The following is a 12587-nucleotide window of genomic DNA, read 5'->3' as shown; positions in this document are numbered from 1 at the left end:
GGCTCTAGGCAGTAGAGCAAAAGGAATGAAAACACAAGCAAATCAATGAGAAAATAGTTCCCTGTCCCCAAAGGGGCACACAAAGTAAAAAAGAAATGCAAGAGAGACACTAGCAATAGTTATGAGAATAACACAGCATACAAGATGTCCATTGGATTTATAAGAATTGAAACACAAATCTTCAGTGCTACAAAAGGATGATAAATAAATTGAATTGCCCTGCAGTGACTTTGGTTCTTTTAAAAAGCCAATTTCTGGCTTAAGGCCCATTTGACCCACGAGTATACCCTTTAGGTTCTGGCTGCTTTGCTTTGGTTTGATGTTCCTCTCTTTATCTGTATGTTTGCATTGACAGTTGTTCTAATGACAGAGAAAAGAGAGAGGGCAAGACATATCTTTAGTTTTATGTAATGCATAATGTTTTAGATCTTCATGTTTTATGTTTCTATGTTTTTGTCAATATTTTATACACGTCATTGGTACTGGCCAAAGGTATACATCATCTTTGATGGAATCATGAAGGAAATCAATCTTTCTCTTCTCTTGATCATTTATCATCATTTAGCAACACTTTGGGCGATCTGTCATGTACTGTATTGTTTGAGTATGTTATGCTATATGTATAGGACACCTCCATCTTCATAGCTCAACTGGCACTAACCTATTGAAGTAAATTGTAGTTAATGGTAGCTGTGCTTGTACAGTATTTTGAGGATGGAAGTATGTATGTGCTTCCTTATATCTTTTTACTTAAACTTTGATATTTTCAATATTTGTCTTTTATGTGTCATTGTTTTTTCAAAACATAACAGTAAAAATAAAATAATATCTTTAAAGTGCCTGAAGTGCCCAAAAAGCCTGTCGTTGAAGAGAAAGAACCAACTCCTGTGCTTAAAAAGCCGGTACCTAAAAAACCAGAAGCTCCTCCTGTTAAAGGTACATCTCAGCATCAATGTAATCATGAGGAATATGTTTTTATTTGCTTAGGGAATATATGTCTGAACATTTTGTGTTCTGTAGATGTGTTGCTTTAAATTGCTTTTTGTAAACTATATTGTGGGCACAATCCTATGAGTTAAAATGCTTAGATGTGCTTAATTACATCAGGGTTGTTCTCTATGTGCTCTAGCTGAAAAATGCACTATTGTTGATTTTGTTTTACCTGTCCATTGTGTTTCACTGTGTTCTCTTCTTTATAGCTAAATATCTTTCCAAATTCTTACTGTAAAACTAATATCTTTTAAACTACTCAAAGCACTTTAGAAAACTATGCCAATAAAAAAGTACCTGTTGTTTTACCTAAAGAGCCAGAACGGTTTGCAGCACCTGAGGAACCAGAACCAGTACTTGAAGAACCAGAGCCTATTACTTACCTTGAAGAAACAGAAGTCACTGTTGAGCTTGAAGAACCTCAACCTATTGCTACTTTTGAAGAACCAGAAGTCTCTGCTGTTCCTGAAGAACCAGAGCCTGTTATTGTGCCTAAAAAGCCAAAGCCTGCTGCTGTACCTAAAAAGCCAGAGCCTGTTGCAGTGCCTAAAAAACCAAAAATTGTTGTGGTTAAAAAAACAGAACCTGTAGCACCACCGAAGAAACCAGAACCTGTGGTTAAAAAGCCAGAACGTCCGCCACTTAAAAGTACCTTGTATCATGAAGAAGAAGAAGAAGAAGAAAGAGAAGTACATACTATTATTGGATATAGAGAGCGAAAACATGTTTCTGTACATCAAGTAACAGATGTCATAACTGCATTTGAAGAACCTGAGCAGGTATCAATTTTTGAAGTTCCTGAAGTCACTGATGAGCTTGAAGAAGCTGTTCTTGAAGAACATGAAGTCATTATTGCACCTGAAGAACCTGAACCTGAACTTGAACCTGAACTTGAACTTGAACCTGAACCAGTTCTTAGAAAACCGGAAGTGCCTGCTGCTCCTAAAGAACCTCCTGCTGTCCCTAAAAAAGCAAAGCCTATTGCTGTACCTAAAAAGCCAGAACCTGCAGTTCCACCTAAAAAGCCAGAACCTGTTGCTGTGCCTAAAAAACCAAAAATTGTTGTGGCTAAAAAACCAGAACTTGCACCACCACCAAAGAAACCAGAACCTGTAGTTAAAAAGCCAGAACGTCCGCCACTTAAAAGTACCTTGTATCATGAAGAAGAAAAAGAAGAAGAAGAAAGAGAAGTACATACTATTATTGGATACAGAGAGCGAAAACATGTTTCTGTACATCAAGTAACAGATGTCATAACTGCATTTGAAGAACCTGAGCAGGCCTCAATTTTTGAAGTTCCTGAAGTCACTGATGAGCTTGCTGTTCTGGAGGAACCAGAAGCCGTTATTTCACCTGAAGAACTTGAACTTGCAGAAGCCCCTCCTGAAAAACCTGCTGCTGAACCTAAAAAAGCAGAACGCCTGCCAGTTAAAGGTACATGGCATAATGTAATCTGCAGCAAAAAAATGTGTCTCTTCTTAAACAGAATTTTGACAGGTTTTGCCAACTTTATGTTGAGCAATTCAAAAATTGGTCTTGTAGATAAAGTTGTATTGTACAGGTGGCCCTCGTCACCTGTGGTTCCAGCAACTGTGGTTTTGTGTATCCATGGACAGGTCATAGAGACTTGGTTTCTTTATACACGATGTGAAAATAGGCTAAAATTCACCTATTCGCGGTTGTGGAGTGGCTGGAAATGACTTCCAGGGTCACTTCCAGCAACCATTTTAGAGCACAGAGTCATAGTGAGGCTCTTTTCTTTTTTAAAAAAATATTCCTTGCCAAAAATTTGGCTAATTTGGGGGGTTTCAGGAGCATTTCTCAAACCCTGTGGCCCTGGAGAGCAAGGTACTGTTCATTTCCACTCTTATTTCAACCCTCTTCCCACTTTTGAGACATTTTTTTCCTGTTCGGAACCTAGCCCCCTAATTCCCATAGTTAAGGTTTTTTTATTCGTGGTTTCTGTATTTGCGCCTATGGGCGAGAATGGAATCCCCATGAATAATGAGGTCCACCTGTACTATACAGTGTGTGTGTGTGTGTGTGTGTGTGTGTGTGTGTGTGTGTGTGTGTGTGTACACAAAACAGAGATAAGAAACAGTATGATGCTTTCTGCTTCTGCAAGATAATTTACTTATATTTGCAAAGATTTGCAATCATCTAATATTAATTACCCCACTGGTAAGTCAAACGTTTCAGTCCTGTTTGGAAACAGAATTGTGGGGGGGGGGGGGGAGCTTAATATGTGATTGGATGACTCAGTGTCTAATATGCCTGTGATTTTATAGAGCTTTATTTCCCCTATCTTTTAATAAATCAACTAATATCTTTAAAGTGCCTGAGGTACCCAAGAAAGCTGTCCAAGAAAAGAAAGTACCAACTCCTGTGACTAAAAAAATCAAACCACCACCAACTAAAGGTACATGTTAACACGGATATGTGCATCTAAAGAAGAAAACTTCTTTTTTCTTGAAGTTCCTTAAAATACTCTTCTCTATTGTCTGTTCTACTGTCCCGTCTTGCCTAAAATCCTTTTAGCTAATTTTATCATCTATAGTGTATATGTCTGTGTGTATCTACATATACATGTGTAGCAAGCATTAGTCTTGTCTTTTTACATATCTTTAACTTACTGTCCTTCTTGATGTTTAATATCTTTTGTTTTAATAATTCTTAAAGTAAAAAGAGAAATATTATCTTTAAAGTGCCTGAGGAGCCCAAGAAAGCTGTTCCAGAAAAGAAAGTACCTGTTGTTGCATCTAAAAAACCAGAACCTCCACCTATGAAAGGTACTTTGTCATCAAGCAAGCATTCAACCATGGAGAAAATAATTATCTTGGTTTTTAAACACACTTTCTCTGAGTTAATTCTGTCGCTGGAATTGAAAATGTATGTATGCAGCTGAGCAGAACTGTACGTGTGGGGTGTGGGGGAGAGAAATGTGTTTGTGTCCAAATATTCAATGATAACATTAGTATCTTTGGTGTCTCCATTTTCACTACTAATGTTTTATGTACACCATTAATATTCCTGAAAGTAAAACAAATTAACATCTTTTGAAGTGCCAGAAGTGCCTAAGAAGGCTGTGTCAGAAGATAAAGTTCCTCTTGCTGTGCCTAAAGAGCCAGAACTCCTTCCAGTTGAAGGTATATGTCCTTATGAATAACAAACTCATTCTTCTCCATACTGTTGTTTGTAAATTGTTTGGTCTGACAGTTTATGTGATCATATATGTTAACATACTGACCAACATCCTTACTAATTCTGAGCCCGTGCAAGCAAAGAAACTACATGTGCAGTACTAGCATCCACTGTTTTGAAGCACAGCTGCTCATGCATGGGACGGTGCAGGGGAGCGATTTCCACTGATCCCCACTACCATTTTCTGCGGCCCCCTGGCATACATAAGAGGAAGGGCTCCATGCAACCCAGAAGTCACATGGAGCACTTCCATGGCAACTAGAGATAATCTAAATCACTTCTTCCCATGCAAGCACCTGCACTTCAGAAATGTAGATTCTCACAATGGGCATATATTTCCTTTGCTTGCATGGGTGGAGTGTTAGTCGGGATGCTGGCCACAGTATGCAGGGATAGTGTACTCTGTGCTTTCTTTTTGAAATATTTTTGTATAGCAGACTCAGTGAACAAACTTTCTATATTCTATATATTTCAAGCCACAACATTTAATGGCTGGGTGATTCTAAATATGGAGGGTTAAAAAATAATTTTTCGAACCTAGAACATTTTTCATCATAATATTCTACTATTTTGAACTCTTACTTTATAAAAGTGAAATCACTGGCTGTCAAACCTATCCTAACATCTTTGAATCGCAAAAATTGCCCTCGTGAACATACAGTATAATTGCTGTCATATAACTGCAACAGTTGGGATTTTTTACAATGTGTGACTATTACCTAGAAAAAAAACCCTAGCATTTTTAAGCCACATACATTCCAGCTGACTGTTTGAATAGAGAGTATAGCAAGACAGGAATGCCTTATTTCCTGGGGCCAGAAGCCAGTCCAAACTTGCATCTAGCCACAGGGTCTGTCTATGCACAAAAATAGCACAGTATCCTTGGTCTGCTTATGTGTGAATGAGTATGTTGATATAACGACCACACTGTTACTTGTAATATGTCAGCAATCCTTCTTGCCATCCAGTCTCTTCAATGGCAATCTTATACTAGTTATCAATATTCTTTAAAGAGCCAGAAGTTACAGAGGAAATTGAACCTGAAGAACCAGTACCTGCTCCTCTTCCAGAAAAAGAAGAGATTATTCCAACAGAAGAAGGTATATTCCTTAGTTAGGGGGAAAACATACTCTTTCTTTTTCACCATCTCCATCTTACCGGGTAGGAATGGAGTCTGCTTATTGGGAGTATGTGTACGTTCGTCTTTTATTTGTGTGTATTTATTTTCATTATTGCATTTGTCTTGTAGTCATTTGTGTCGGACATCCACATTCTCCTTGACCATTCTCTGTGACATCGTCTTATGTGTATTTGTTTTCAATGTTGCATTTTTCTTGTTATCATTCTGTTGGATATTCACATTCTCTTTGACCATGAAAACACTTCTTTATAGGACCCTGCCCCATTTAAATAACTTGGAGGTTTCTCTAATGACTTAATTTCTTAACCTTGGCATATCAGATATTTCCCATCAAACTTATTTTTGTACTTACTGGGAGTTTTACTAATGGCATCTATAGAAGCAATTTCCTTTCATTGGTTCATTAGATATTTGAGTTGTATAGTGATTACATTTACACTGAATCTCCCACAATATCATTTAAAGAGCCAGAACCAGAAAAGAAGATACCTGCAAAACCTAAACCCCGTGTACCTTTCCCACCAAAAGAGGAAGTTAAGGAGGAAAAGGTTCCATTTAAAGGTATCCAAAGAAACTGAAAGCAGTGTTAACATCTTTACTTAAAAGCCCCTATTAAATAACTAATGTATATTTATACATAATCGTGTTTCCTGAAATTGTGATGTTTAATATATTAATGTTAGTCTAACTGAGTGTTGTTTGAGTGGTTTTTTGATCTAATCTTCCTACTCACTGATGGTTAATCCACTGAAAATACCCAACAAATACCCAACTATGCCTTGTTCTGTCGACTTGTGGATTTTCATCTATAGGATAGTTGTTTAAACAATGCTACTATTTTCAAAGTCTTTCTTTGTACACTTCTTGACACACTCCAGAGAGTTTCCTTAAGTATGGCTCAGAGCTTGTGTATACCCAGCAATACTTTTTTACACAGTACAGCAGATCACCATTTGTTTTTGAAATCATCGGATCACATCCTGACTAATGAGGTATTTGCGAACGAACAAAATTGCACTAGCACAAGAAGATTCCATTGTTGTGCAGAAATAGAAGGATTTGCAGAATTGGGATCTTGCACTATAGTACTCCTGTGCAAATGTTTCTTTGAAAACAGATGAGGAATGCCATAGTTGGGCAACTGTTGCACAAGTGCAAGTATGCTAATGGCAGCACAACATTACTGGTCTGGAATGCTAACTCCAGACTTTATGCAAGTAGCTTCATTAGTCAGGATATCACCCGCTCAAAGTTTCAAAAGTGATTTGACATGTGCCCATTTGCTTGCTTTTTGAGATTCACAAGTCCATAAACACACTGAGTGTCTGAAACTAGTCTTATGGATTGAGAATAGCCAAAGTTCTTTCAATAAGCATATGTCCGAAGCATGCATATGGAGAAATAACTAGTGTTTAGAATTATGGACCGGGACATTGGAGCTTGAAAAGGTGTAAAAGAACTACTGAAAGTTAATATATAATTAAAATTAACAAATACATGTAGCACTCTTTTTCATTTTGATTTTTTTAAGATTCTGAAATGATATCACAATATCAGTTTTTAAAAATGCACATGTAAGATATCACAGTTTTGAGAGGCAATCTTCTAATCTCCTATGGCTCTGTGGAGGTGAAAAGGTCAAATGTGTTTCGGTCCTTCTAGGTGTGACCTAGACCTATAAGAGTTGCATTTGGCTTTTTAATAGATGGGATTTTTCCACCCTCCCCAGACAAATGTGAGGTCCTAACATGTTATGAAAATGTTCTGATGACCTCTGCTCATTAAAGGTCACCTTTAATAACCTTTAAATGGAATTTCTCAGCATTTTATTTTGGAGTGTGCTGATTATTGTTTTCTAATGAGCGGAAGATACGAAGCTATGGCTTATAAGTCTTTAGTTTACATGGCTTTCCCCCCTGTGCAATGAGTTTTTGTTAATGACAAAAATTTATATTTTTGTCACTAACAGAGACTCATATTTTAAAAAAACACTTATCTTTTCTGAAGCTTTTTTGAAGAGGAACATTGTGCCTAAAAAACCAACTAATGTGTCAACAAGTGGATGTTGTTCCTGACAAACGTGTGATAGATCTCATGGGAAACTAGTTATGATCAAATAGTGTAGAACAATGGTAGGCGATGTAAGGCCTCAAGAACTATACACCTCAAGAAGCCTTTTTCCCAGCCAATACATTCATTTTTCAGTAATTTACACATGGCACAGCAGGAAATGACTTGCCTAGCAAGCATGAGGTTACTGGTTCAAATCCCTGCTGGTACCTATATCGGGCAGCAGCGATATAGGAAGATGCTGAAAGGCATCATCTCATACTGTACAGGAGAAGGCAGTGATAAACCCCTCCTGTATTCTACCAAAGACAACCACAGGGCTCTGTGGGTGCCAGGAGTCGACACCGACTCCACGGCACACTTTACTTTAATCATTTTAGAGGAAATGGATAAGAGCTTTCCTTAGGGGAAAACTGTGACAAGCCAAACACAGCCTGCAGGCTATCAGTATTCATTGGCTAGAAATGTTTCCAAAGGACATGCATCTCAAAGAACCACTAAGGGCAGACGGAACAGAATTTTGGTGAAAAAACAGTGGAAGGGGAAAGTGCTGTCTGCTGTGCTCCCTCAGTGAATCCCTTCCACTGCTGTTTTGGATTGACATTAACACCTTAATGAAGTTTTTTAAAAGGAGTCAAATGCAGAAATGAGACTTTTACAAAAATGCTTTTTGACAACTACTTTAATTTTTTTTAAAAATAAAATTATCTGAGAAATAGAGGACCCCAAAGTCAAATTTAAATAAATAAATAAATCTTTTGTGGGGGAAGCATATGCAAAACAGAAAACCCAGAACTAAGAGAACTACTTCCCCCACCCATGATATTTCAGATAGAACCTTTTTCATATTTCTCAGAAGCATCATGTGTAATTACCTTCTGACTGATGATTTTAGATGCTTCATTGTACATGAAGCATCTATGGTGTATGTACTGATAAGTTTTAGATGTCTGTTATTACTGGCAGACTTATTCTGAAATTAATATTATTTTAAGCCCCTGGACTGAAACCACGGAAACAACTTCCTGAAGCTGCCCCTCCTCCACCTAAGGAAGAAGTTATTCTGAAAAAAGGTATAGTTATACAGCCATGTGGATTGTTTTTGGTACCACAATATTCCAGTCCTATGCTATTCTAATAACAGATTGTGCGACCACAGCCATGAAGTCATCTTGTTTGTGGATCCACCTATATGATCTCTCTTGAGAAAGACATATATAGATGCATCAAGAAATAAATAAATAAATAAAGAAGTAAATAAATAACAGCTCTAGTTCTTCTGATCCTAAGTTTAAAAAGACCTCCTAGAAATCCCAGAGAACACTGGAAATTCTCAGACATCTGGAAGTATTGATCTCCATGTTATTCTCAAGGTTAAAGACTCAGTCAGTCAGCACTTTCAGGTTACCTGAAACTGTGCCTTATCCCACGTGACGCTACCTAGACCTTAAGATCCTCTACAGAGGCCCTGCTTTGAGCACCCTCACCAGATGAGGTGAGGTGGATGGCTACTAGGGCCTTTTCAGTGGCGACACCCCATTTATAGAATAGCCTCCATAGTGAGTCTCACCTGGCACCATCACTATGTTCACTAGAGGAAAACCTTTATGATCACCCAGGCTTTTTAAAAAAGTTTGTGCTTTGTTGTATTTTATTGTAGTTCTTGCTTTTGTTTGTTTTTAATGTGTTTTTAATTGTATGTTTTATTACCTATTTCTGTAATATTTTTTACTTTGTGAGCTACCCAGAGAACAATTGTTATGGGTTGGCTATATAAATAAAGTGCTGGTGATTATGATGATGATGATGATGATTTCTCTTGCCACTGGCTATATAGTAATCAAAATTTTAATTTCATCCCCCATTTAAAGGGGACTTCTTCAAGGAACTCCTATAGATTCCCAGGTCACACTAATTTGACATGTCAATCAGTTCTTAAACTAAATCATCAGCTTGAGAAAGAGAAGAAAATTGTTATCCAAGTGCAAAGACTGAGGATTATAGTAAATCCAGTCTAAACAAGAGATGTCATTTATAATGATGCATGTTATGTGGATACCTTATATTATCTTTGCCCATGTAATTCTTATAGATTTTTCTTATTAATAACATTCCTCATCATTTCATCAAGTTCTTCTTGAAGTAAAATTCTTTTTCTTTTAAAGTCCCAAGAGCAGTTAAGAAGCCTGAGGAAGAAGAAGCTAAACCAGAGAAAGAACCTAAAGTTGAGCCCAAGCCTCTTGAAAAGATTAAGAAGCCTGAAGGTAAAAGTCCAGAACTGATGGCTGTGATGTTAAGCAGAAACAAACCCTACATAAACCCCCACTTTTCATAAATACTTTCTGGATTTCAGTATCTGAATACAGTATGTGATCAGAATTGCCACGTAATCAATCAGCATATCCAAAGCCAGGCAATCTAAATTAAATGACATTTGCCTTCCTCTTCTCCACACATCCTCTTTGTTTCTCAGTTGTCATTTTGTGTAGAACAAGCCTTGTAGGAAGCTACTTTTTCCTTGTGTAAGTTCTTGTCATATCCTTCCTCTAGTTCTCATTTATCTGTGTTAATATAGATGTGTACCAGTTGCTTATCTTTGCTACATATACTGATCTTGGCAAACTTTAAACTGTTACTTAAAAATAAATAAATCATGGTAGCTAAATGTTTTATGATAAAATCTATTAATGTGCCTGGGAAGTCAAAGTATTTAGATCCAGCTTCCAAAATAAATTAATATTTGTTAAGTGCCAGAGGTTCAAAAGAAGAAAATTGAGATCCCGCCAATCAAGAAACGAGAGGAAAAAGAAAAACCTGTGCCTGAACCAGCAAAAGGTACAAAGATGTGGTGCTCCATCTTTTTTGTTAGAACTAAAACTGCATTTGTTCTTGAACATTGATCTGCAAACAAAACTAAACTTTAACATAAGCCAGCCAAAATGCTACCATGTTCGCAGTCTTCTCGCTACTCTCTAATTCTTCCGTACTTAGTAATAATTTCTTCTTCATTGGGCTTCTCTTATTTGCTTTCTTTCTGTGTTTCAAACCAGCTGTGCTCTTCTGTTGTAGTTTTTAAAAATGTATTTTCTGGCCAAAAAAACCCAAAACAAAACACCCCCATCAAAGCATCAGCCTTCTGCTAGCTGTGTTGTTTGTCTTTCTGACCGTGTTTATACATTATACTTCTTGTTTTTGCAGTACTCAGCATTTTGCAATACTAAAAAAAACAACATCTTGGTTGTTTTTGCACACTCAGCATTTTATTAACCTATTTATTATCTTTGTGTTTAAAGTACCAGAACCTAAACCAGCAGCAATTCCTGAACCAAAGCCTGCTACAGGTAGGAAATTTTTAGCAAGTCATTAGACATTGTTCTTCTGTCTATTACACTTGATCCATAAACATTTGTGTCAGCATAGTGAACAGTGATGTCAGCATTATGTCAGTGACTCACATCCAGATTAGCACTGCACTAGTGTAGCAATGCATATCATCCAACTGAGCTCCTGCACAAGGAGGGAGGGGTGATTTTCAATAATCTCTCTTTCCCTCTGAATCTCACTGTGGAAATATGTCCCTGAGGGCAACTCTCAGGAACATATTTTCAGGAGGCACCGCTGACTTTAGAGGGAAGGAGATCAGCAAAAATCACACCTCCCCCCTCCCAAACACCCTGCATGACGGCACAGATTTAGTATGGATGTCAGCCAGTGCAACTTCAATTTAACAACAACAGATATTTATATACCACTTTTCAACAAAAGTTTCCAAAGTGGTTTAAACAGAGAAGGAAGGAAGGAAGGAAGGGAAAGATGGATCACTGTCCCCAAAGTGTGCACAATCTTAAAAAAACCCCATAAGATAGACACCAGTCACTGGAGGTACTGTGTTGGGGGTGCATAGGGCCAGTTACTCTCCCCCTGCTAAATAAAGAGAATCAGTGCATTAAAAAGGTGCCTCTTTGCCCAATTTGCAGGGGTTAACATCATGAAGATGCTAACTCTATGTTAATCCAATATCCTATGGCTATACATGCAGGTACAGCACTTCATATTGTATCAAGCTGCAAGTTTAACATTTGCATAAATGTTTCAGCTATTGTTGTTCTTGAGGAATTATTCTGCTTTTCAGCAAAAAAAAATTCTCAAAGTAGTTTACATAGAAAAAGGATTAAGTTCATTCCCTATGCTAAAACAAATTATCTGAAAATAAACACAGGGTAGACACAAGCAACAACCACTGGACTGATGTGGTGCTGTGATGAATACGGACTGTTGTTCTCCTGCTAAATATGAGCGCTCTGCTTATTAAGCAGGGATAAGCACTTCAATACTGCTTGAAGGCCAGTGAATGTCTAATTACTCCCTGGTTCAACGAAATATTACAGGAGATGAAATGTCATGCTCTAATGTTTTATCGGTAAACAGATCAAAAAAAGAAAAAAACTATTTTTTAATTCCTTCCACAGCCCTAAAATCTCCTAGGCCCCCTGCAGAACCAGCTCCTGAAACTGCTCCTTTGACAACTCCAGTGGTTGGGAAGAAAGCAGGTATGAATATTGGTTCTGTTATATGTGTATTTGCATTATTCATGTGTACTCAACAAAACTTTACTCATGTGAATTAATCACACAGAAATCATCGAAAAGCTAAAAATTAAGAAATCTTCTTCTTAACCCAAATGTTTGTAAGAGTAAAGACACTTTAGAGGTCACATCTCATTGTGCTACAAAACATAACGTGTGTATAACACAAAAACAGCTATAGACCTTTTACCCAGGGCCCAGTCATCGTCGGGGAAAGGAGAAACGATAACAATCCAATTACATTTAATTAACTAAATGTTGACTCCCTGGTTACCAATCTGCACGGTTCATATTGGCTATAAAAATCTACCATTGCTATAATAATTCAAAAACACATATACTCCACATTGCAAACTGGATTTTACCCTATCCAACCTGCTGTTGTTACTAAATTTCAAACCCTGCTGAAAGGTCCATATTAGAAAAATAGTTCTTTAAGTAAAATAAGAATGGCTCCCAATCTTCTCTGAAACATTCCAAGTTTTCATCCCTTATGAGTGCTGTAAGTTTTGCCATCTCAGCATATTCCAAAATTTTTATCAACCAATCTTCTTTTGAGGGCATTTTATTATCTTTCTATTTCTGCACATATACTATTC

At 37.3% G+C, this 12587-nt stretch overlaps 1 protein-coding gene across 50 annotated transcripts in view; it reads left to right on the top strand.

Moving 5' to 3' along the window:
- TTN (titin) overlaps positions 1-12587 on the top strand; it is a 323095-nt gene that overhangs the window by 178907 nt on the left and 131601 nt on the right. For 44 of the 50 annotated variants that reach the window (XM_053268886.1, XM_053268842.1, XM_053268718.1 and 41 more), the window contains 8 exons: positions 838-936; positions 1306-2424; positions 5798-5893; positions 8398-8475; positions 9568-9666; positions 10151-10237; positions 10696-10743; positions 11872-11952. In XM_053268886.1, coding sequence (XP_053124861.1) covers positions 838-936; positions 1306-2424; positions 5798-5893; positions 8398-8475; positions 9568-9666; positions 10151-10237; positions 10696-10743; positions 11872-11952 — 1707 coding nt within the window. The remainder of the gene's footprint in view (positions 1-837; positions 937-1305; positions 2425-5797; positions 5894-8397; positions 8476-9567; positions 9667-10150; positions 10238-10695; positions 10744-11871; positions 11953-12587) is intronic. The other 6 variants (XM_053268933.1, XM_053268924.1, XM_053268911.1 and 3 more) reach the window with 5 other exon arrangements.

The sequence above is a fragment of the Hemicordylus capensis genome, chromosome 1 (genome assembly GCF_027244095.1).
Source record: "Hemicordylus capensis ecotype Gifberg chromosome 1, rHemCap1.1.pri, whole genome shotgun sequence".
NCBI classification, from domain to species: Eukaryota; Metazoa; Chordata; class Lepidosauria; order Squamata; family Cordylidae; genus Hemicordylus; species Hemicordylus capensis.
The sequence above is the reverse complement of the archived record's forward strand: the minus strand, read 5'-3'. Positions and strand labels throughout refer to the sequence as shown.